At 43.6% G+C, this 24342-nt stretch overlaps 5 protein-coding genes across 7 annotated transcripts; 1 reads left to right on the forward strand and 4 right to left on the reverse strand.

Annotated features, from left to right (window-relative positions):
• Window positions 1–1956: 1956 nt before the first annotated feature.
• Window positions 1957–4830, reverse strand: RB195_005216 (uncharacterized protein; the record flags this gene model as incomplete). 2 transcript variants are annotated; one of them, XM_064177573.1, is made up of 2 exons in its annotated part: window positions 1957–3813; window positions 3991–4830. In XM_064177573.1, 2 exons carry the CDS (start codon window positions 4828–4830, stop codon window positions 1957–1959), a joined length of 2697 nt encoding a protein of 898 aa, XP_064034698.1. The 2 variants fall into 2 exon arrangements, with proteins under 2 accessions (XP_064034698.1, XP_064034699.1); XM_064177574.1 differs by having other exon boundaries at window positions 3991–4704.
• Window positions 4831–5145: 315 nt separating this feature from the next.
• RB195_005217 (uncharacterized protein) lies at window positions 5146–5484 on the forward strand (the record flags this gene model as incomplete). The annotated part of the gene is made up of 1 exon (XM_064177575.1): window positions 5146–5484. One exon carries the CDS (start codon window positions 5146–5148, stop codon window positions 5482–5484), a length of 339 nt encoding a protein of 112 aa, XP_064034700.1.
• A 1150-nt stretch (window positions 5485–6634) lies between these two features.
• Window positions 6635–19457, reverse strand: RB195_005218 (uncharacterized protein; the record flags this gene model as incomplete). The annotated part of the gene is made up of 18 exons (XM_064177576.1): window positions 6635–6731; window positions 6851–6904; window positions 6968–7018; window positions 7561–7620; window positions 7670–7807; window positions 9275–9331; window positions 9386–9460; window positions 9512–9603; window positions 9714–9782; window positions 13556–13594; window positions 13647–13718; window positions 16139–16261; window positions 16324–16450; window positions 16748–16812; window positions 16872–16940; window positions 18907–18974; window positions 19049–19139; window positions 19374–19457. The coding sequence occupies 18 exons, from the start codon at window positions 19455–19457 to the stop codon at window positions 6635–6637; spliced, it is 1431 nt and encodes a 476-aa protein (XP_064034701.1).
• An 890-nt stretch (window positions 19458–20347) lies between these two features.
• Window positions 20348–20668, reverse strand: RB195_005219 (uncharacterized protein; the record flags this gene model as incomplete). 2 transcript variants are annotated; one of them, XM_064177577.1, is made up of 1 exon in its annotated part: window positions 20348–20668. In XM_064177577.1, one exon carries the CDS (start codon window positions 20666–20668, stop codon window positions 20348–20350), a length of 321 nt encoding a protein of 106 aa, XP_064034702.1. The 2 variants fall into 2 exon arrangements, with proteins under 2 accessions (XP_064034702.1, XP_064034703.1); XM_064177578.1 differs by having other exon boundaries at window positions 20348–20659.
• A 1832-nt stretch (window positions 20669–22500) lies between these two features.
• On the reverse strand, window positions 22501–23146 carry RB195_005220 (uncharacterized protein; the record flags this gene model as incomplete). Its single annotated transcript, XM_013435631.2, has 4 exons — window positions 22501–22635; window positions 22708–22779; window positions 22962–23026; window positions 23089–23146. The coding sequence occupies 4 exons, from the start codon at window positions 23144–23146 to the stop codon at window positions 22501–22503; spliced, it is 330 nt and encodes a 109-aa protein (XP_013291085.2).
• Window positions 23147–24342: the final 1196 nt, after the last annotated feature.

The following is a 24342-nucleotide window of genomic DNA, read 5'->3' on the forward strand; positions in this document are numbered from 1 at the left end:
TAGATGTTGTTCGAAGGTCTACATAAAGTTAATATAAAAGAAGGAAAGAATGAAATAGGTTTGTATAGGTGATATGCCATTTAGAAATGTGAGTGAAAATAAAATTATCCTGTTTCGAATTGTTGTTTCATTTTTCAGAAAATGTCCCACTGATTGGTGTTATGCTATCTTCTTTACTTTTTTTTTCGCTTGTGCGGTAAAACTGGCATCCAAGGATTAACGAAGCGCGAATAATGCCTCGCAGACATACCTATACCTAAAGGTATATCTCGAAGATACAAAAGTCTCTGCTCGCCACTAATACACCTAACCTGTCATGTCGATTTTATGCAGAGAATATATAGAAATGAAGCCATAAAACGCTGTTGAAAGAAGTTTGAAGAACCATACAAAGTTTTATTATATAAAACTGTATAGAACGTATAAGCAAGTTTTGAAATATTTGACATGCGCTCTATATAAACATTATATCTGAGTAAAATTTTGAAAAGGTAAAATGTAGAAAGGAGTTTAAAGAATGAATGCAACGTAATAAGCGCATAAAGTTGCTGTTATTATAGCTGCTGCAGTTGAAAGTTGAACACTAATTCGTTGAATGTAATCCTGACAAACACATACTTATGCAGTGCTAGTTTATATAGATGTCTTAGGGCATGAAATGTGTTAAATTATGAGATGTGTAAAAATATATGTATGTTATTCTTTTCCCTGGAGCATCTTTTTGAGATAATTTTTACTCATATAAAGTTACATTGGATAGAAGGATCTACTTCTTCTCTTCTATTTGCAACAATATGCTTAGTTTACTTTATCCGTACATCAGAATTCGCTGCAGCAATTCGTTTTTCACTCCCCCTCCTTTCAAAATGCGCACTATCCACCGCTTCGTCGCGGCGCGAACGTCGCGCGCGGCGTTGATCAGGGAGCAATAGGGAGGCGGGGTGTACGTGATCTCAGGCGCTCGTGGAGGATGTATACCTGGTGGAGCGGCAGCCGTAATTACGCGGAGGAACACGGTGCCGAAGGGAGGACAACAGCGGTCAGCCGATTTTCACGGGTACCTCTTGTCCCGCACCCCCAAGTTGGATCTAATTTCAAGGACCACCGAGGAATTGGTGGAAAGAGGAAAGAGGCTTGGTCCGAATGCATCGCACATTGAGCGGTTAGTAGCAAACACTTGCTGCAAAAAGCTTTGCAGAAGGATCTTTCGAAATACTGGCAGAAGCAGATTCTGGAAACAGCACGAAGAAGGACGAGTCTAAAGAAGTACCGCAGGGACCTCCTCCAGAGACCTCCGCGAATGTAGTATTCCGCTAACAGCATAGCTAAGCGAAGACGGATTTGCACCTCTTCTCTTCTTAAGATGGAATCATTACGGAGAGGTTCTGGTTCGTCAACGTCAACTTCCGTTCGTCACCGTCCGTGTCCACCTGATCATTTCTACTAGTGAAGTTCCACCACGGAAGTACGAGTCGCTATCAAAAACATGAAACCTGACGAATTATATATCAGCAAATTCTCTTCGGGCTGGCAGCCACCCCCTTCAAATCTTAAATCTTAGCGGCACACATGACGTCGTACATACCTTGAGAAAGAAAGGATCCCAGTCCGGCGAAGTCATTATAAGTCATTCTTAGTCATTATAAAAGTGACCAAAAGGACCTTTGGAATTTACGTCCGATACGCTTGCTGAGTGCCTTGCACAAAGTATTCACCAAGATTTTCTTCACGCACATATCTTGGTCTCTGGTTGGAGCCCAGTCTCAAGAAGAAGCTGGATTCCGCCAGGAGTTCAGCTGCATGGACCATATCCAGACCGTGGATATGGTCCATGCAGCTGAACCCCTGGTGACGTGGGTCTTAGAGCTTTGCTGGGATTACCGAGTACCGCTTGTTCTAACCTTCATCGACTATCGCCGAAGCTGTTCACGCATTACAATCTTCTTCTTCTTCTTCCTAGCGTTTGTCCCGCGTTGTTGCAGGGTCCGCTTTTCTGCTTCTTGTCTTCCATTTGGTTCTATCCATTGCATCAGCCGTACACAAACGTGCATCTACCATATTCAGCTTCACACGGTCTAACCAGCGAATCTTTGGCCTCCCACGCGGCCTCACTCCTGAAACGTCGAGCTTCAGTGCGGTTTTGGCCACAGAATCTTCCTCTCGCCGCAAGACGTGACCGGACCATCTCAGTCCTGCCTCCTTCATCTTCTCAGTTATCGGGACGACGCCGAAGATGGAGCGCACAGTGTCGTTGGATACTTTCTCTTTTAGCGTTACACCTATTGTCCATCTTAACATCCGCATCTCCATAGCGTGCAGCACTCTTTCCAAGGCTTTCGTCGTCGGCCAGCACTCGCATCCGTAAAGGGCAACAGGACGCACAATCGTCCTGTAGATCTTCGACTTCAGTCGAACAGGGACTTTCTTGTCGCACAGTACCCCTGTTGCCATTTTCCACTTCATCCATGCAGCATTAACACGTGCTCGACCTTCTTGATCAATGTCGCCTGTGGAAGTCACTTTGGATCCAAGGTACTTGAAACAGTTCACCTTGTTTAATTCGGTGCCATCGACACGAATTGAACCATCCTCTATCCTTGGTCCGCACTCCATGTACTCAGTTTTTGATGTGTTTAGGCGCAATCCATATTGCTGCAGCTGATCCTTCCAAGACTGTACTTGTTTCTGAAGATCATCTCGAGACTCCGCCGCGAGCATGACATCGTCGGCAAAGAGTAGAGTCCACGGATGCTGCTTCTGGATTTCCTTCGTTATCGTGTCCATGCACAGTATGAACAGCAGAGGTGAGAGGGATGAACTCTGATGAACCCCTACTTGTACAGGGAATGGCCTGCTTGTTCCAGCAGCACATCGTACAACGCTGGTAGGCTTCGCATAAAGTAGCTTCGTCCACCGCACATATTCTTCTGGTACTCTATGCGACCTCATGGACATCCATAACAGCTCATGTGGGACACGGTCGAAAGCTTTCTCGAGATCGAGAAAAGCAAGATGCACACTGCGGTTCTTCTCTCGATGTTTCTCCAGGAGGATTCGGACAGCATGGATAGCATCTATAGTGCTGCAGTCCTTCACAAAGCCGCACTGGTTGAGTGAAGCGCTAACAATTTTCCTCAGACGAGCTTCCAGGACATGCTCAAAAACCTTCATCGTATGGCACAGCAGTCGTGTAGGCCTGTACGAGGTGCAGTCAGCAATGTCTCCTTTCCCTTTCCAGACAGGCACGGTCACGGAAGTTTGCCAAACGTCTGGAGTCCGTCCTTCTGCAATGATCTTGTTAAATAGAGTTGCGAGCCACATGTACCCTCGATCTCCTAGCAGCTTCCAGACATCAGCAGGTATGTCATCAGGACCGGTTGCCTTGTTCGACTTCATTTTTGCGAGGGCAGCACTGACTTCGACAGCAGTAATTGGTAGAACAGGACCCTCGACGCTGGGAACGGTTGGGATGGGAGGATGACAGAACTCTTCGTTACACAAGTGATTGTAGTACTCTCGCCACCTCTCCAGGGTCTGACCAGAGCGGCGCAGAACGGCTCCATCAGCTCCCTTAACGATCTTGGTGTGCTCCATATCCAACGTTGAGCGATGACGCGCTCTGACTAAACGATACACTGCCCGCTCGCCTTCTCTGGTATCAAGCATGTCGTACACAGCCTTGTAGCGGTCCGACTTCGCCTTGGAGACTGCCTTCTTAGCCTCCCTCTTTGCCGCTAGGTAAGCACTCCGATCTTCAGGCTGACGCGTCCTCCACCAGAGCTTATACTTGGACTTCTTCTCACGAATTGCCGCCTGAACTTCCTCGTTCCAAAACCACGTAGCCTTTTGTACCTTTGGCTTACCTAGAGTCGTCTATCCCAGAGTGTTTTCTGCGGTCAAACGTATAACGCTGGAAGTAGACGACCACATTTCCTTCACACTACGAGTAGGGTGGGGAAGTGTAGATGGAGCCACGGACGCGAAAAATACCTCCTTTCGATCCTTCAGATTCCACCATTTGATGCGCTGTGTTTCAGTCCTTGCATGTCTCTTCCTTAGACGGGAGATTTTCAAGTCCATAACGAGCAGATGGTGTTGGGCAGCGACATGGTCTGTAGGGATGACTTTTGAATCCTGCAGAAGTCGGCGATCTCGTCGGCGTAACATCCAGAAATCTATTTGTGTTTCACGACCGCCGCTGGTGTACGTGATCAAATGCCTGTTTCTTTTCCGATACTGCGTGTTAGCAATGATCAAGTCACTTGCAACAGCATATTCCAGGATTCTCAACCCGTCGTCGTTACGTGCTCCATAGCCGTATCCACCATGACAACTCTCGAATCCGTCTTTCCGAGAACCGACATGTCCTTTGAAGTCTCCTCCGATTAAAAGTATTTCTTCGCTTTCCAGGGATTGGACGTACTGCTCCAGATCCTCCCAGAAGCTTGCCTTCTCTTCTTCACTACAGCCCGCCTGTGGCGCATAAGCAGAGACGATTCGCAATTCCACTTTTCCTGTATCTACTTTTACAGCCATCAAGCGATCCGATAGTCGATCCACCGCTGTGACGCTATTTCTGAACGACTCGTTCAATATGATACCAACGCCATTGCGATTTGATGTGCCGTGGTAGATCAGCTTGTAGCCATCGCCTAACGCATTACAATGGATAATGAAATCACTTGCCTTGGAAGAAAATGGCATACGAGGAGTTGACGGGAAACTCCTCTCGAACCTTCGTTTTCGATGACATCGTTCCCTTCTCAAAAAGCGCAAGTGAAGCTGAGAGGACGAAGGAGTACAACTCGCAGGTGGTAGAAACTTTGTCATACGTGTGCCTTGAAAGTTCTGTGAGTGTGGAAAACGACATGAAGGAAAAACTGAATAGAAGGATCAGAGCACCGTGAACAGCATTCACTCCGGGAAGGAAGCTACAAACAAACAAATGGACCAAGATCTCTGCGCCCATCTGTTCGACTCCTCAGTTCTTCCAGCACTCTGTTACGCAGTGGAGACGTGGCCATACACTACTGTCATGTCTAGCAAGCTACTTACTAGCCTTACAGAACCCTTGGGAGATGTCTTCTAAAGTTTAACCAGGGCACATAACACCTAGCCGCTCCTCGCATCTCTGACTTAAGGGCAATGTCCCATCTTCGCAACCCAGAGCGATGTATATCGAAAGCAAAACGTAGATGGGCCGGTCACATCATGAGAAGAATCGACGATAGATGGACTAAAAGAAAGCTAGAGTGGATCCCAAGGGACGCAAAACGCCCCCGAGGGAGACCTCCAACGAGATGGGGTGATATGTTCGCTGCACGAATGGACGAGGTGAGAGCTCAGCTGAACACAGCTCAAGGACTTCGTCAACGTCCCCCACGAAACTCGGGAGCATCTGGGATCACATTGGCGAGGGACGAAACGAGTGGAAATAATACCGAGGCCGCACGTCCAGTAAAGACGGGTGATCTAAGTATCTAAGCAAGTAAGTAAACACTAAAATAATGGACAGCGAACCTCCATTCTGACTGTTCGTATCGTCCTGTAGAGGTTCTCAGATCACTGAGTCACCTTCTGCAAAGATCCTTTATGGATACTTTCTCCAACAGGAGAATCCACGAAGGCGTTAATTGCGCAGCTACACGATTATAGCAAAGGTTACCTTCTGTCACTGATGCTGAAGCACAATTTGCACTGTCATCTTTGTGATTATTTTTTTTTTCGCAACGAGATATATAGAAAGGACTTTTATTTGGAGCCAGTAACTCAACTATTTAATAAACTATACAACTAAATATGTTTGAACATTGAGATTTACTTTGAAATGTGGGCATCCAAACATCGTGGGATTTCTGACGATTCATAAGAACTCATTTCTTTTTTTTTGGAGTTATCTGTATTCAAATGTCTTGTAGCTGTAAAGTTTTTATGTTCGTTTCTTTACTCACTTTAATAGTCCATGGAGAAAACTATGAATGAACCATGGTTTCACGAGAGGCAGGATGGCACATTAATAATACGGCCATGTCGCAGGAACACGGCTCGCAAACTGATTGGGAGCTTTACTGCGCTTAAAAAACCATTGCAACTACTTTTCAAATCACTTCGCAGTCCTAACTATGCGAGCAGTCGGGTCCGAACTCGGACTGGCGCGAGTGCTGCCAACGAGGCTCCGCTTTACCTCAGCCGCTCCGCTACACTGCGCCGCTTCGAGCGCTTACGCAATTGCACCAAGCTCAGGTCGTTTTGACTCAATTATATCAGAACTAAGTAGCAAATCTTCTATGTTTACTACTTTCCTCTCTTTCTTCCGTGTTTCCCATCGAAACCATGCCAGAAGATTGGGAATATTCCTCAGCATGGTTTTTCATAGAAAATACACAGTGATAAATGGTCCAACGATAAAAATACATTTTTATCGTTGGAGTAAATTGGCATTAGGTGCAACGAGAAAACTAGAACCTTGTTTATCCACAAAAGGTGCAAGTATAAAAGCTGTTCCTTTGCTCATTTCACTTTAAAAGCAAGAAAATTTTAGTTATCATTGAGCTTCCATAGGAACAGCTAGCTTTTCAACAACACCATGGTGACAGAACGAAAAATTATCGACGATAAAAACGGGTTCGTATTCTTATAGGTACTTTCCATCAATACTATAGGCAGTGTAGACGTCCTTTTCTGGGCTGTCTGATCTCATTTCCATGCGGTTTTTGGGAAACGGACTTCCTCTGAAACATCAAATATATCTAGAAAAAAGCCTTATTAGAGTTGTTTTTGTTTTTTTGATTGTGATCTAACGATAACATTGTAATTGTGATCTAATGATAACATTGTACTCAAAACATACGTGTGTCTAGAAGTGTTTGATCTTAAAATTTCCGCAATTGTTTCTTTATCAACGCTTAAAACTTCGAATTTGTAATTGCAATTTGAAAAAAAAAATTCTCTGCATAATAAATCTCACTTGATTGCCGTCTCTGTGCTCCACGATCGAACTGGAGTGTGCCCGGCATCACTTAAATTTTTTTAGCAATGTACAGTAATTTCGCCAAATATGTAAATGTATCACACAGCAGGAAAAAGAAGGGAAACGAATAATCTACAGTGGTTTTATCGAGTTGGGGCTCTTTGTAACATTTGCTTGTCAAATAAATATTCCATAATTCGGCAGTCCTGATCATGGAAACTTTCCAAAGAAATATTCCCTAATTTGGCAGTCCTGATCATGGAAACATTTTAAACCAAAAATTCCTATCCTCTTGAAATAGCATAACATGGAGGGTATTTACTCATTCGGCTTGTATTCTTTGATAAACTTTTCCAGCAAATTTCTTAGCTCAAACTACGATCATGACCCCTCTCTTTTTAGTACGTTGAAGATTAGTTCACTGAATCCATGGATTTTATGAATCCATGAACCAAGAATTGTTCAAAAATTGCTCTAAAGTGTGAACGTGTTGTGTTGGAAAGCACTTTTCTAGGTATACTTTATCAAAAACATCCAGTTTATGAATAATATATAATTCCATAAGAATTCGAGTGACTGAATAAACGTACTAATCCCTGGCACCGGTTTCATCCAAGAGGTCTTCTTCCGTGAGCAACTCAGGTTTTGTCCTAAAATGAAGTGTAAGTTCCCAACGTTGGATAGCTAATGTGCGCTCACATATCCTCGCCAACGACAGGAGTGGTTGAATTGTCCAAGACTTGATTTTTCCGAATAGATCCATCCGGGATCGGATGATTCCTAGTTGTAGGGATTGATTCCGTGTTTGCGGCTGTTCCCTTAAACGGTGGGTGGTCCCTTAAAAAATGACATGCTTGTTATCATCCTGTTATGACGTTCAAGCGCTGTAAACATCCTGTTTCTGGAATGCGTGCTACATACTTATATTTGGGGACTAGTTCGCTGAATCCATGTATTCTATAAGAACACCCTGTTTTTTGCTGAAAATGCGCGTGCCGGTGCACTAGCGGTGGGGTCTTCGCTTGCTCCAATCCGACTGACAAACGTATCGAACTGAGCGATGGTTCTGCTGCGCTACAAAATAACGTAACCGTTCACGGAATTGCCCCACAAATAGGGTCGCTTTGATCCGATGGTAGTTAATAAAAGCATGTCACTCGGCCTTCATATTTCTTCTATCTACTGCTTGTCATAAATATCACTATCGAAAATTGCTGCCTACACTTGGATCAAAGCGATCTTGCACTCGGTGCAATGGTGCTAGTTTAGTGAGGGGAGGGGGCAGTGGGAGTACCCTGCTCTAGTCGAACTTTACTCGAACTGGACTAAGAGCGCAAAAATCGTTCTTAGAGTACAATGATTGTTCTTAACGGTCAAATGTGGATTGCGTGAGACCTACCCGGCCATTTCCGATTCCTTTTCTTCGTTGGAAGCACTTTATAGCATGACTTAGCTACTCACTTTTAGTAAGGCCGTTTGAAGAGCTTGGTGAAACTAAAGCATTAGTTGTTCCAGCTCTATCTTCCTTTCTTCTCTTGGTAACTTCAGCATCCATGTAATAGATTCTTCAAGATTGATGCTTAGGTTCTTGGGGTCCGACTGACTCAGCCATTCACTTCCAGTGATGAATTGTCGATTGTCAAACTAACGTCTTCTTCAACGGGAAATATATTTGTCACTTAAGAACAGTTTTGTGCTCTATGGACGTTTTGCGCTCAGTAGTACAGTTCAATTATAACAGTGTTGAGGGGTAATTGCGTAAGAGGCCGCATACAATCAAAGGAAGAACTTCTCTAATTATATTGGGACTGCAGAAATGAGTAGAGTTAGCAAGGGTCCCCGATCGGACCCAACTTCTACCGTCCACTGCGCCGCTTCGAGCTCAGTCGGTTCAAATCGTTTCCAGCTGGCTATATGCATGTGTGTATAACGATAAGTCTTCATCCGTAGATTGAGAAATAGTGCGACTATCTACTTTGAATTGTTCGAAGTTGTACTTATTCCCAGATTTATTCCTTGATTCTAAATTTCCCGTCCCGTTCTAGTGATCTGGATTTTATAAGATGTTGTTCTGATCGTTGATGTTCTGTACAATGAATAACTTGTTGATATAATCTTTAGACCCGAAAATGAAAATGATCGTGCGTTCTTGCTCCAATAACAAGAAGTTTTATTGTTTATTCCCAAAAAATCACGGTCTCTTGTGTTAATTCTCGAAATTTTCATAACTTCAGTCTTCTTTTGTGGAATTTTAACATTAGATACACTAGAGTACAACTACAGAAACCTATAGTTCCCTTTTACCTCATCGTTGGATTGTCATACGGACCAAGATCAACTGATGTCTCAGCATTGAAACGCCTAAAATAGAGTGTGCCTAGTACTGAAATTTAGAATGAGCAGTGTCATACATACGCAAACTCGTCCGTTGCCGCTGTGAACGGTGTCGAGAGTCCAGTGACAGAAGCTATTGGTGACGAGATTGGGTTCCTGTTTAAAGACTACTTTTGGCACTGAATAGAATAATGCAGAAGAATTTACCCTGTTACGCTTCGACCGGTTGTATTGGTATCGGTAAAGGATGTTGTGGTTGAGCTTGTGTCTGTGATAAGTGGAGGAACTTGGTTTGGAAGCTGGAATGGAAAGGGCGGTTTCAATAAAATCTTGGTCTTGAATAAAGTTAGATTATTTCTTTGTATTATATACAATAATATTTAGTGACGAGTGCTCCAAATTCGCTTACCAAGTTAAGAGCGTTGCGTAAGTAGATTATATCAGGCTCATGTGCGTTGGCCAAGTCGACAGTCTCAAACTGAAACGAATACATCTGATGCAAACTCATATGACTTGATTTCCTGCCGCCTTTCTCTCTTCACTGCGTGCCACTCTTTACAGGCAACGTAAAACGGCATGAGAAACTTCAGTGACTTCAGTGATACCTCATAACCCTCGTTCCTGGGCCGCGTCCTCGAGTCATTTCCGAATCCGTTTTTTAGGACGACTTACCTGACTTAATTACCGTCCGACGCGAATGCTTTCATTTTCGCCGAGGTGTGTCCTTCTTGAGCATTGCTATACCCAACCTCCTCGATCTTCAACGAGAGCTAGCACAGAATCAATCCATTCGTCTGTTTCCGTCAAGGTGGCCTCTTTCAATTCCTTGAATTCAGGAGAATCCTCAGAAAACCTTTAAAAAGGCGGTGGCCTCCTAGTAATATAAGCGAAAAAAGCAGAGACTATTTTCTTCAGCCACTCTCGACGACGGTGTCAGATCCTGATACCTTCTGTGTGTCCTCCGCCGGTACCCTAGACGAAAAGTAGCCAAGCAACCGTCTAAACAGCTTCCTTTCCGTGGAGTCAAGTCTCCCGTAGACAGTACTTTTAAATCCGTACAGTACATTACGAAAAGGTGAATTACGGATATATAGACTTGTAGCTTGACTGCGTGAACGATGGGAGTCGACAACAAACACTTTGCAAAGAGTTGAATATAGAACAGACGTTAGCGTGTCTAAGTGTATATTACTATCACAGACGCTTTTGATTTTCCACATGCAGCCCAGATACCAGAACACATCTATGAGTTCGATCGGCTGCCCGTCTACCTTGATTCCGTTTGAAGGTCTCGAGGAGACCCACATCTAGTTACATTTATCGAGGTGCAGGTGTGATCCACAGGTCAGTCTAGATTCAACACGAGCTCGATAACATGTTGAAGTTCCGTGCTGACTTCCGCAAAAATCACAATATTGTTTGCGTATCCGAGATCTGTCAAGAAGCATCCTGATGGCGTTTTAGGATGATATCGGCAAAACAATGGTCTGCTGTGCTTCGCATGATGTCGTCAATGGCGAAATTGAACACCAACGTCCTGCCACTGCCCCTAGTGTTACTTCAGTTGATACATCCGCTGGCTTTCAAACTGCAGCAGTTGTTTTCTGATTCATGTTACCAAGTAAGCGAACGAACTTTCCTAATACGACATTACTTTGCGAATTCAAGATGGAGGAAGAGATTTCAGCATTTCTGTGTTAATCCCGTCGTCTCCATCAGACTTTCAATTCTTCATCTCTTGGATACATGCCAGAACCTCCGACTCTGTTGGTGTTTCCTCGCTGACGGCGTATGTCGGTCGATGGACGTGCTCGAGTTCAGGACCTGATGACGCTTGTCGGTTCAACGAGGTGTTGATGTGATCCTTGAAAACTGGTAGTGTTGCCTCATAGGCAGCGGGTCCATTATAAGTGTTGCGTACTAAGGAACATCTTTTCATTTGCCTGCTATACTGTTTCAGTAGAACGTAGCATCTCTTTCCGAGGGTTTTTGTCCTCCCGCGCATTCACAAACTCCTTTGCTTTTGACGTCCAGTGGTTTTCAAGATCTTGTTGCAGCTGACTATGCGGCTTTTTTCTCAGACATTTCTCCTGCTTAAAACCACCTGTACTGCGGGCGGAAATTACAGAATTTTGTGAAATGTGAATTTTGGCGCATCTTGTGTCTGCATATGTAAAGGCGAACTTCTTCCTCAGCTCTAGAACCAAAAGCGTTTCTTTTGGTCTTCGTCTTGGAAACAGTTGGTGAAAGAAACTGCATCGCAAAGGTTCTTCCTCGTCCGTGCTCCAAAAACCAACATGCACGGGTAGATGTCGGCGGAATTTCTTTCTGCACTCTTCGTTTTTCATGTCAGTTGAGAAGGACCTCCTCGGTTTCTTTTGTGAAACCCTGTACTGAAACTGAGAATAACTGGACTGATCAGATTCAAAAGACGTTCTAAATAGCTCTAGATTTCCGGACATCCGACTGAGGAATGTTTCTCATCAGAACGTAGCCGAACTGAAGTTTGCTAGCTCTTATTTTTCACTTGCACAGTTTACAAGGGTCAAAATGGTTGCTCCTTGCCACGCAAGTCGATGGCGACGATGATTCCTCTCGAACGTGGATGGGATGACGAGACCCGTCCGTTCCCAAAAGTCAACCAAGCGTTAACCGTTAACCGTTCCGACATGTGTTTCACAGGATAGTATCATTTACCTAGTGCACCAGATTATTGTTCTAGCCCTCCATGTTTGCGTTCGTGTCGATTTCTATAATGACCCATGCTCCGTAAGTGCGTACGCAACTACGGTCCAGAGTTTGCATCCTCTGTGTTCACGCAGTACAGAAGCGCATTCTTCCACAATGTATTTGTAGTCGACCCTCACAGCTATCGCGCAACCTCCTACCTTCCCTTCTCATCAAAAGTGTCACAGGAAATGATTCAGTCTCCGACACTGATGCTGAGTAGGTCCCTCAGGACTATTGAGGAGATTGAGCGGGAACACGCCCATACTCGTGATCTACACTCCGAACCCTATATTGTACATGAGACATCCTATCTTCGTCAATTTGATACGCTTCCTTAAGACACAGTTTGAAGATTTTTGAATTTTACATGTCTCCTCTCTGATGTAGGGCGGGTGTAATGTAGCGGTTAGAGGTTCCGCTTCTTGCACGCTCGATCGGAGGTTCGAAGGTCCTAGTGCCCACCAGGCCTTTCATCCTTCTGGGGTCGATAAATTGATACCAAACTTGTCTGAGAGGTAAAAACACTGACTTGACACATCGGCTAGCCACCGCAAGTCATTGTATAGGCCAGTTCACGAACCTCAAACGATTCTGAATCGAAGTGGGGGCGCATCCCAAGCGGATTGATTAACGTTAGACACTTTATCCTTTATCCTCTCTGATGTACAACGGTCGGAGCGAATTCTTTCTCACAAATCCGGTATCTTGAGTCGGTCATAGCCATTGTGTCTGCGCCCGAGAAAATAACTTGATTGCACTCCAGAATCACCGTTTGTGCATGCCTTCTTTCTTTTGTGTAGGGCGTCGAAATTCGTAGGACGTTTTTCCGCAGATTTCATGCGGAATGATGGTTCTGAGTGAGCTCCTAATTTTTCAAATCTGTGAATTTGTGTGGAGAAGTTGTGCGTTTTCATTATGATACCTGGGGAATAACGACTTTTTTGTGGAGAGATAGCAGTCATGGACACTCCCCTCAGCTGCCTTTAAGGAACACTACATAGTTATTAATGCTGCGTCTAAAATGAACATTTCGCCTTTTCACCGCCCATTGCGTGCTGGCAATCTTCTCATTCATTCCTTAGTTAAGCATAGTGCTTGTCAAAACGTTGGATCTGCTTCGGAAACGCATCAACCTTGTATCTATCAAGAATTTCTGAATAGCTATACCATTGAAATGAAGGCGAATTTCTAGAAGCTTTGCAGCGTCCGCTACATTTTCATCAATTCGGCAACAATCTCAGACAACCATGTCATGCTGATATGGATTATGAATCACCAATGTATTAACAGTCGTAGAATGTTGGTGCAGTGTAGTAACCTAGTCAGCTCGTCTCATCTTCGGCAAAAAAACTCGCAGGGATTACTGTAGTTTGCTCCTAAACCATAAGTATCTCAAAAAAAAACCGGTGTAGCATTTGCATTTGTAGCAAAATAGCAAGTCGCAGAGCAGTCGTTGTTTAACCATCCAATTATTTATGCTCTTGTATAAATTTTAGAAATTGTTAGTAAGCAAAACCATACCGCAGGATGCGACGGTAGATGCGACGTAAGATTACTGATCTAAAGGTAAAGCATGTTCTTCTAGATCATTGAAATAACAAGGCACGCTCACCATTGTAAATGCCTCTCGAAGTTTTGCAATATCGTCACCAGGAGGTGCGCAAGGCTTTTGCTTGCGTTCTTCCTAAACATTACGTTGTTGTTGTTATTATTATTTGTAATTGTTGTAATTCTGAGCTCTCTACAAATTTTAGCGGATAGCTTTTGAGAAGAAAAACTCAGTTGATCATTGCTGAGATGGTGTGTGGTATCAAGAGGCTGGCTAGCACTGAGCTGAAATACGATGCTACTATGTGCTATTTACTACTTTCTCACAGTCACAACCACAATTCAAAAGATATGTGCTGCATTAATAGCTTCTTCAGTAGTTACTGGATGTCTGTCTATGTACATTTCCTTCTCTCCGCGTTCATAAATATGCGGCTAATAATGTGACCAGCCCTTTCTATCAAGTCCCTTCTCTTCTTGCCCTCTTTCATTAGCGTCGAGCCATTTATCAGCCTTAAGCAGTTTTACGAGCCAAATAGACCATTTGTATATTTTATTTCATTTTATTTCTCCATATTTAAGTTACGCGGTTATTGAAAGTCACTTTTCACGATGATCTCCCGTCAGTAGAATTTGATGATTTTAGCGCTGACAACATGCGAAGAAAAGCTGAATTCAAAAATTATCAGAGCATTAGTTCAAACTGAGGCAGTATCACAACTGCGCAGTTTTTGGACTTCTTTAAGACGATCTTGGACTTCCTTTTAGGCGATTCTTTCTCTTCACTCCGCAAAAAAATCTTGTATGATTTAACTGATGAAGGAGAAGTGATGCAAGTGTTGCTTTTACTTTTTCAAAGAGATTAGAGGTGATTCGAAATATTTGTGAAGTGGTCTATACATCATACTTTGTAGTTTGAATCTATTAAGCATAATTTAAGCGAAAGCTGGTAAACTCAAGGCTACAGGGTAGACTTTCGGGTTTAAATGACTATTTATTTCTATTGGTCATAAGTTTACGAAAGATTTTTTGTGGCATTGTGGTGTACCGAAAATTTTGCGTTTTTCGTTCAAGGCAGCGTATGACGAAAGACGTGGTGCGAAACCCCAGAAAAAGGGTAGAGTTAGGGTTATGCAGACTACGAAAATGAGCATGGCTTCGCTCGTCCTCCCCTTATCGTCATGAAAAAATGCGTGAAAAGCGGCAGGATTTTTTCCTGCGAGATCAGTTTCAATTCAACGCCTGCACACGCGCCGCATCCACAAGTGAGTGGTAGAAGATAAACGAGGTCTCCATACCATTCTATTCAAGTAAAATGAAGTAAGTAAACATGCTGCTGATAAGACCGAAGTGTGTGCAACAGTGCGCGTTCTGTCGTGCCCGGCACGACTTTCCCAGCTAGCCGGCCGCAGTTCTCGCGCGCTGCGTGGGAAACATTGCCAATGGCAGTGTGTTACGGTAGCGTTCTCACGCGGCCGCCATATATAAGGGCTGGCACCGAGCAGTCGGGGTTCCAGTTTTTCTTTCGCCACTCTCCCGATTTCGGTCCAGTCTCTTATCCGCATTGTTCGTGGTGTCGTGTTGCATCGTGTTGTATTCCGCTCCGTTCGATAGCCGCACCACACCACCACCGCAACAACCCTTTCCCTGGCTGGCTGCCCAGGAGGTCCGGAACCGCAACCCTTATCCATCTGCTGCCGAGAACCACTTAACCATCTAGCCATGACTGGCCCCTCGATTGATCCACCTTATGTCATGTATAATTGTGCGTGCCGTGTCGTGTATTGATGTCTTAAGGATAAGCCCTATTTGTAAAACCCTTTTAACCGCATTGCACCTTAGGGAAATAGGATGGCGTGGGGTCAGGGGGCAGCCTAGAGGCCCCCAAGGGGGGAGTCGGGGAGGGGGGAAGGGGTCCTCGGAGCGAGCCCGTAGGGTTCGGAGGGGCTAGGCCGCCATCCGGTGGCTAGCCCAGCGCAGGACCCCTCCGTATCCGGGCAGTAGGCCCTGGGTCCCCCACCGATGCCCTCTGCTCCTCCTCGGAGCGGGCCCGGGGCACGACACGTTCTAACGCACTTCAAAAGAACTAAAGCGGTTCCCACGCAGTTTTTTTTAAGAGAGCTAGGTGAGAAGGAGCGGTCTATATCCTCTCCGTAGTCTATAACCTCGACATTTTCTCTGTGGTTTCCGAACCATTTCATTCGTGGTACGCTGCATTTAAGGCTAAAGGGTAAACTATCTAGTTCAGACGAAATCGCTATTTTATTGGTCATTAACACGTCGACGATGTTTTGTAGCATCCTACGGCGTTAAAGGTTTTGTGTTTTTCCTCAAATGGTTGCTAAGATAAAATGCGAACTCGACCATATTTTCGCTGTACTTGTAGGTGGCGGGACTCCTTGTCATTGGTAATGACGAGCTTATAATTTTGCTCTAAATTCTTCATGTCGCTGTTGAAAGGAACAACGAGTTACGAGCAATGAGTTAGAAAGTTGCGGTTTTTTCTTGAACGGGTCAGAGTTTAGCAGATGGTTGTGCTAAGAAATTAGGTCTGACCTTGTAGTATCTCGTCAGCTTTTTTATGGCATATTGCGGCAATAGATCCTTAAGTTCGTTCATAGTGAAAGTAACGTCATCCGCTATATCGATATTGCTTGACGCTGCAGCTGGTCTAGTTGACTGCAATAACATGAAAATTATGATAACACAAGACTTCATTTAGAGAGCCCAGAAAGGAGAACATTATCATCTGCTAAGCTTTCAGAGGATCTAGCCGTTCGAGTATCATTATCCAAGCTAATGAAATATAGCGTTCCGTTGACGATCATTGGTGAGTAAACAGCTGGGTCAAGTGATTCAACACGTCTTCTGAAATTTGGTAATGATAGTGGAGCGTCATAGATCTTCACCAACCTGGGGGTTTTTGGCTCAAACGGACCTGAAGCCTGGCGTGTAAAAGCATATGCGCGCGTATAAAGTTGCGCTCAAGGCGGTGCGGTGGAACTATAGGGTGAAATCGAGGAGAACCCGCTAGCCCTCCATCCGAATGCAGAGACTGGAGATGTTCTACCTCGACCACTAGACCCGCCGCACCGCTTTGAGCGTAGTCGCTTACCCAACTACGCTTGGATTCAGATCGTTTCGCACCAACTATGCAATGCTTACTTCAGTTCACTTGCAGAAATAGGATGGCCGACTAGTGGTGTACGTCGAATCGTCGACGGAAAGTCCTATAATGAAATGTTTCTTCGACTGCAAAAATACCGTCATCTGAAATGTGAGAGATGACCTGATAATTTCTGTTCTGGTTGACCACTACGAAGCTTCGCAAATCCATGTCCATATACTGAGAAGGGATCTGGAGTAAGATTATTCAATAAAAAGATTTCAGTAGCTCTGGTTCTTTTTACTACTGCGTAGATCGTTTCCAAATAAAACTTTTTTCGCGCGAATGCTTATACATCAACGCTGGAGAGTCGTCAGCAAACTGCCAATGGAAGAGCATCGCTCAGGACTACCGTAGTGGAAGATATGGTGCGAATGGGTTCAAAATAATTTCCACAATTTAGTTTCGAGCAGAAACAGCGTGAATGTAATCCCCCGAGCAACCGTTAATCACTCTAGAGGTGGGTTTCGTTTTGAACACATTTTTGGAAGGGTTTTTCAACAGTTCGAATGTTCTATTGTCTTGAAACCTCGGCATATTCTGTCTATGTTTTGTGATAGTGTGCCTGCGAGGTTCTTAGATGGAACCTTTTATTTCCCTGACGTTCCGCCTTTTTGCCGTCTTCAGAGGCCTAAATAGAGGATGACTGGAGCAATGCAGTTATCCCGTCAAGTGCCATACTACCCTGGGTCAGTGTTTCGATAATCGTTCGAGGTAGTGAAAATAGAAACCCATTGGAAATAGTCTTACGTGTGGTTCCACCGGATGTGGCGCGGCTGGTAGCACGCACTTGTCACTCAGTGTACCAGCGAATGAGTAGTGTAGATCACCAGCGACAATATAGATTTGGTCTGCACGCAGAATATCAGGCGGTTATAGGTCATGTTATAGGTTATAAGTTTTCGTGCCAAAACAACGAAAAAGGTTGATAACACCACTAGAAAGGCACAGGCATGAGGCTTACAACAGAAACAAATATGACGTGAAATGCGTTATACTGGCTCACGAAACAGAAATATCGGCATGGAAGACGTTAGAGGCGTTTTGGATTCTTAAAAGAAACCAATTCGATGAATAATAGGAATGAATGCTTGTCGATAACGAATGAGTTCTTGCCACTTGTACCGCTGTGTGACCTATAACCGCCTGATATTCTGTGTGTTGATCAAATCATCTATATCGTCGCTGGTGATCTACACGCAGCAATACTCATTCGCTGGTAAAGAGTGACAAGTGCGTGCTAGCCGCGCCACATCCTGTGGAACAACACGCAAGACTATTTTCAATGTAAACGGGTTTCTATTTCCTCCACCTTGAGTCATAATGAAAACACTGACCCAGGGTTGTATGGCACTTGACGGGACAAGCGTAGCATTGCTCCAGTCATCCTCTGAAGACGGCGAAAAAGCCGAAACGTTAGGCAAATAAAAGGTTCCATCTAAAAACCTTGCAGGTTTTACAACAAGTTCTCCAATCAATTGTATTTATCATCAAACTATTGGTTATTAGCCCTTAATCGTTGTGTATCCATGAGAACCACACTCGTTGATTCAAATGCGATTGCGAATTTTTCGCCATCATCGCGAGTGACGTGGATCAGGAAATCCAGCAAATTTCTGTTGCCATCGCTATTTTTCTGCCCGGTTTTATCCTGTCATCACTTCCCAAATGTGACCGCCATATGTTATAGGGCTGGGAAAAATGGATCATGTTTTGAACAAGAAAACGTCTACAAATCCTTTCGAACACATTTTCACCTTAGGTTGTTCGAACGTTACTTGCGCATCAGTCATTGAGAATGCAAGGTCAAATCTTAGGTTTTTGCTCTCGCTTCGAACAATTCGTCCAGCCAGCGCGGTTAAAAGATAGCGAGGAACTGAACTGTTTTCTCGAGAGGTTTTTAGTATGCTATACAGTGTTTCATAAAGTGAATTTGATATTATGACAGTCTCCCAGTGCAATTTGTTATAACAACTACGCAACCATTGAAAACCATTGACAAAACTCCAGTTTACAATTATACTGGTGTAGCTTCGCTGGGCGAAATCTTAATGAAAAACGCTTTCTATGGCCCTTGATACAGACAGTCACTTTGACGAGTGTGATTGATAGCAATAATCAGTAATCCTAAAATTTCTCAGAGCAAATTCTGGCGTACAGATGAGGGTGGATTGAGTGGAGATTTAGAACTCGTATCCAGCGACATTCCTTTTTCTTTTGAATTCTCTGAAGAGAAAAACTGAGTCAAGAAAGAAGATGAGATCAGCATGAATATTCTTGTTTAGAAATAGACTTCTTACCTTGGTCGTTGTATTGATTCATCACATAATCGCTCTGTATGGGTCCACTTGGAAACATGGGTTGGTGCATCATGGTTGGTTTACCGAAACACTCAGCTACTGAACAAATGATGAACTTACCAATGCAATCCTTTTATAGTCGTTCACATATGTAAACCGCTTAACTTTATACAACAACAACACTTTCATAGTCTAGGTGAGCTTTTTCTGGTGCGGTCGAATGTTTGTCTGGATTTTGTAGTGTTTCCCCTCAGAGTATGACCAAGAGCAAATTTAAGGTGAATTTAGACAAACGCTTTGGCGGGCAGCAGCAGACAGGACTCACATGTATGCAAATGTCACCCTGTTCAGGAGTGATGTCTACTCTAGAAGCGTTATTGTTCGATTGTGGTATAGTCGGATCAATCATTCTGCTTCGAGCGCAGCCGCCCACACAACTGCACCGAGTTTCAGGTCACTTTGATCCGTGTAGTGGACTGGACGAAAGACGTATAGATGTAGTCGTTTGTTGGGCTATGGTCCAACTATAGGTGATGGGCGAGAAACTACTTTCCTTTGTGATGACACATATTTATATGAGAGGGAGAGAGAAGGAATTCTGTATGAGTAGGACATGTTTTGACTTGTTTAGACGTGTGATTCAGAAATACGGGCGAAATTAAAATACTTTCCGAGAATTTTCATAGGAAAGGAATGTTTTGTGGGCACAGGATCAGAAAATCCAATACAACCGGTAGCAGTTTGAATTTCGCCATCTTTGTTGATCCTTGAGTCGTTATTGTTATGACTCCTTCCGTTTGAATGTTCCATGTTGGACATGAGAAGATTCTATATATTTTGGATGACGTCGGGAGGGCGTAGTATCGGTAAAACAAGCACGTTTCTTTGCAGTGAAAGCAGAAATTGCATCACAAACATTTGCAGCTTGGTACGCAAAAGCTGTATCCGGGATTGCGAATGGAAACTTTGCTGAAATCATCAAGCTGCATATCCGGTTTGAGTTTTTCGCACGTGTTTCCTTTGCAGCTCTCCGTGTTCCAACATTGATGACGCCATCCCAATAAAGAATTGGTGATCTCTCGTGAAATATTCGGTTCTCTGGTTGCATATATGCGAGATTTCTTCACATCGTCTTGTAATTATGCCCATTGATTCGTTGTCTTTGTTCCGGAGTAAGAAACAAACTTCTTGACCAATTGGTTGTAGTGACAAGTGTGTTGTTTGATCGTAAAGGCATTTTTCTTAGTCGTTTTCTTTTCTGTCGTGCATGACATCGTTCCGCTTTGAGATGTGACGACATCAGAGCAGCAGTGAGAGTTCACGATGTAGCAAAGGATGATGGTTACAGTTCCGTAAAATTTTCTCCTTCTCTTGTGTGAATGGTAGGAAACCGTTTGTCCTTGGTATAGCTGCTGTCGGTTGCTGTATTGATTGAGTATTTCTCGGAAGATGAGGAATGGTAGAAAATCTATTCTCCTGATGATCCAGGTGGCTGTTCCGAAGAGCCACGTGAAGAGATGTACCAGGATTGATGTCGCGATTAGTAATATCATTGATAGTGTAATCTCCGTGATTGTCCAACACTGGATGTTGTAGAGCTTTTCCCAACATAGTCTGCATTCAATTGTTTCGCAGAGTGGTCGTCCGGGGCTCGTGTTTAATGAGAGAGTGAGATCGCCGTCGATCCATCCGTTTGTCAGTACTGTGTATTGGAAGATTGTCAGTGAGGTTGGGAAGAGGATTGCTGAGTTGGCTTCGTAGTCTGAGATGTAGATGCATATTGATGCACTACAGACTTCCAATATTTTATACTTCTGCGTAGTCTCCACAGTTATTCCTCCTTTTGCGCATCTCGGTATGGTGTACTTTCTGAGTGATAGTATTTTCTTGGCCTTGTAGGGAAAATACTTTTTGGGTACTGTTCCTCATGCTCGTTTGAAGAATCCTCACAGTGTTTCAATACTGTAAAACTAGTAATTGGCCGTGGTCGCCATGTAATGGATTGGACGAAAGACGTATAGATGTAGTCGTTTATTGAGCTATGGTCCAACTATAGGTGATGAGCGAGAAGCTACTTTCCTTTGTGATGACAAATATTTATATGAGAAGGAGAGAGAAGGAATTCTGTATGAGTAGGATATGTTTTGACTTGAGAAAGCAAAATGAGAAGGGACAGCGATATTTAGACGTGTGATTCACAAATATAGGCAAAATTAAAATACTTTCCGAGGATTTTCATAGGAAAGGAATGTTTTGTGGGCACGGGATCAGAAAGTCCAACACAATACCACATACTGGATATAAATCCGCCTACCCAGAAATGAGCAAATTAATGCGATGAAAGCAATACGTCTAGAAGATCAAAGCTGTAGAGATCAACATTGGAATCTCGGATAACACAATTTCTGAACTGAATCATTGAAGCACAACAATACCTAAATGCAGCAAGAAGGAAAGTCCAATCAAGTGCTTGAATCAAACGCCAATTAGACTGCTGTCTCAAAGTTTAAGGGTACTTGAGCACGTGGAGTTTTTCAGTCTCAATGTGAGGTTTTTCCAATTCTTGATTGAAACCAACTTTTCTGTAACTTGAGTCAGCTGTCAGCAGGTAACTCGACAGGCGTACATAGGCGACAGGTCAGAAACCTATGCTTGGAGACAGCGAAGAGCATCTTACAAATATATTCAATCAGAACATCAGTGCATCATTCATGCTATCATATGAAGTGCAAAGTTGTCTCCCAGATGTGATTTCTCAGGGGCACTCTATGATAAATAGGACCGCGAACGTGAGTAGTGAGTAGGTGATCTGACCCATTTCATAGTCTGCCAAGGTGACTGCTCATGGCTACAGGTTTTCAAAGTAAAGCGGAATTTCAAGTTGAAGCGTGCAATTAAATTTTCATCAGCGCTGTAGTGAGCGGGGATGATTAACGAGACAAGGCTAGGAAACCGTGGAACATTGTCTCAAGCAATTACTGGGTTTCTACTTTGTATCATATAAATCATTTGGTAATCATTCAGGTAAGTCATATAGACTTGGACGGAACCTGATTCTTAAGGACATTTAATGGTGGGCACTGGAATGTCATTAAAAGCCCCTTCATACAATTATCGACATCATTGATATGCACCCCTCCGCAATGCCTTCATACTGCAGATTCTCTGTCTATCAAGAGACTCGCGTCGAAACCGGGCTTTTTGTTCTCAAAAAACGAAGTTTGAGGACAGAGAGCAACCCATCTGTGTAGAAGAATTATTCAGTGTCATCTAGATAGGACATAAGGAGAAGGAATTAAGTGAACTAGAAGTTTCGCTATCCTCTAATTAATCAGCAGTTCATGTGTCGAGATTTGAACGTGTTCAGTAGTGTGTAGACTTTATTAATCAATGCATATAATAGCTTATTACAGGAAAAGCGAAAGTAGTAGTATTCTATACAAAACTGATGTTTAAATCAAATCTCGCTCTTCCACGGGAAAAATCGTTTCTAGGTTCAGTATGCCGATGTTGAAGATGCGTTTTGGCAATCCGCCGAATGATATGTATTGGTTGGGTATACGGAACTTTACTTTCTGCTGTCCAGGCTAAACAACGACGTATCTCTCTCATCAGAAATGGAATAAATGGGGAAACTATTTAAGATTTTAAGCGATTACCTTGAAAGCATTGTCGCAGTCATGATACACTTTGAACACTGGGTCAATGTTGGTGGTTTCACGTTCCGAACCCTTAAAATGATTATTTTGCTGCTGGTACTCATCCATTCACTACACGGCGCGCAAAAATCCAACTAGGCCGAATCAAAAGTGAATCACAATGTAATGTATGCATAATAATGTATGATCTAGCTTGTGCAAGAAATCTGAGTTGTTGCAGCGTCAAGATGTTCCGAAAATTCTGCTCATCTCACCTTCAAAGTGAACTCTCCTTTAGCGTCAGTGAATCCTTGAGCGAGAAGATCATCAGGGTCTGGACCTGTACGAGAAATTTGTTTACACATCAGATCTGGTATTGGCAAACGGAATGAATGATCCTACCATCGTCCTCATCCCACAGCTTCACTGTCACACCTGCGGATGGTTCATCACCGCACATGAGACGTCCGGTAACGCCAACTGACTACTGACGCACTGCTACGCAGCAGCAGATGATGGTGGTCAGCAAAAGTAGAGCAGAATGCATTTTTTGGTATAAGTCGCGTATAATCTGCAATTAGCATACCGTTTGTTGATTGTATGATGCCAAAGAATCTTTTAATCAATAATTATAATATTATTTGAGAGTAAGTACAAATTGTAACGAGTTCGCGGTAACTGAGGCGAGATGAGACTCTCACACGAAATCTATAGTGAGCTCGGTTCTGTGCTAGTTGATTAAAGGTTGGCCTTATGTATTTGGTAAGATGTTCCAGAATGGTAGAAAGATTTCTAACTGATCATATGGGTGGAAAGCAGATGGGTTGCTAGTTTCCAGGGGTATTTAAAGAATCTAGAGACGTTTTTGAATGAGGATTATCTTATCTCTTTCAAGATAGAGATGTTTTCCGGTCGTTGTTTTACAGCAACATGTGGGGGTGGAACTTTGACGCGTTGGACGTCATCTGACATCTTTCATCGCTTCAATACGATTTTGAAAAAGCGAATATGATAACACGCGTATCTATCGCGTTGAATCACCGCCAAAAACGGTTGTTTACCACCAAATAGCAAAGTAGTGCCTCCGAAAACCTTCTTCCTAGAGTGAAAGAGACAAATAATGCTCACTTTCACACTTCGTGATGAAAAACACCGAACTCACCTCCGCCATTCGTGGAAGAATTTTGAATGATCATTCGCTGCTCAGTGCTCCACTCAAGATGTGTTGTATAAGAGCGTGAATGAAACAACTTGTAGGGTGCCGCTATATTCTCCGCTCATTCTCGATGACGATGGAGGTCATGGACCCAGGAGTGGCTCTTCTTCTTCTTCTCCGAAAGAGGTGAGCCGATCCCTGCAGCAGTGCAACTCTGCGAACAAACCCATCCGGTTCCGAAAATCAGGTAACCTTAACGAGAGTCATTCGAGTCTCTATCGAATATTAATTCGATGAGAACAGAAGCTAAACTTTGATCTTAGCCAAAAGGCCGAGAAGCGAAACGAACAAGCGCCACCACCTAATGCCGCTCGGCTGTTGAGTCGCACTTCTTGCGGACAGCGTAGCGTAATGCACGCTCGCGTAAGGAACGTAGACACACGTAAGAAATGCTGAGGCGGCGCCAAAATACGTGCCGTATTGTGAAGTCAAACGTAGAG

This window comes from Necator americanus, chromosome I (assembly GCF_031761385.1).
Source record: "Necator americanus strain Aroian chromosome I, whole genome shotgun sequence".
NCBI lineage: Eukaryota > Metazoa > Nematoda > Chromadorea > Rhabditida > Ancylostomatidae > Necator > Necator americanus.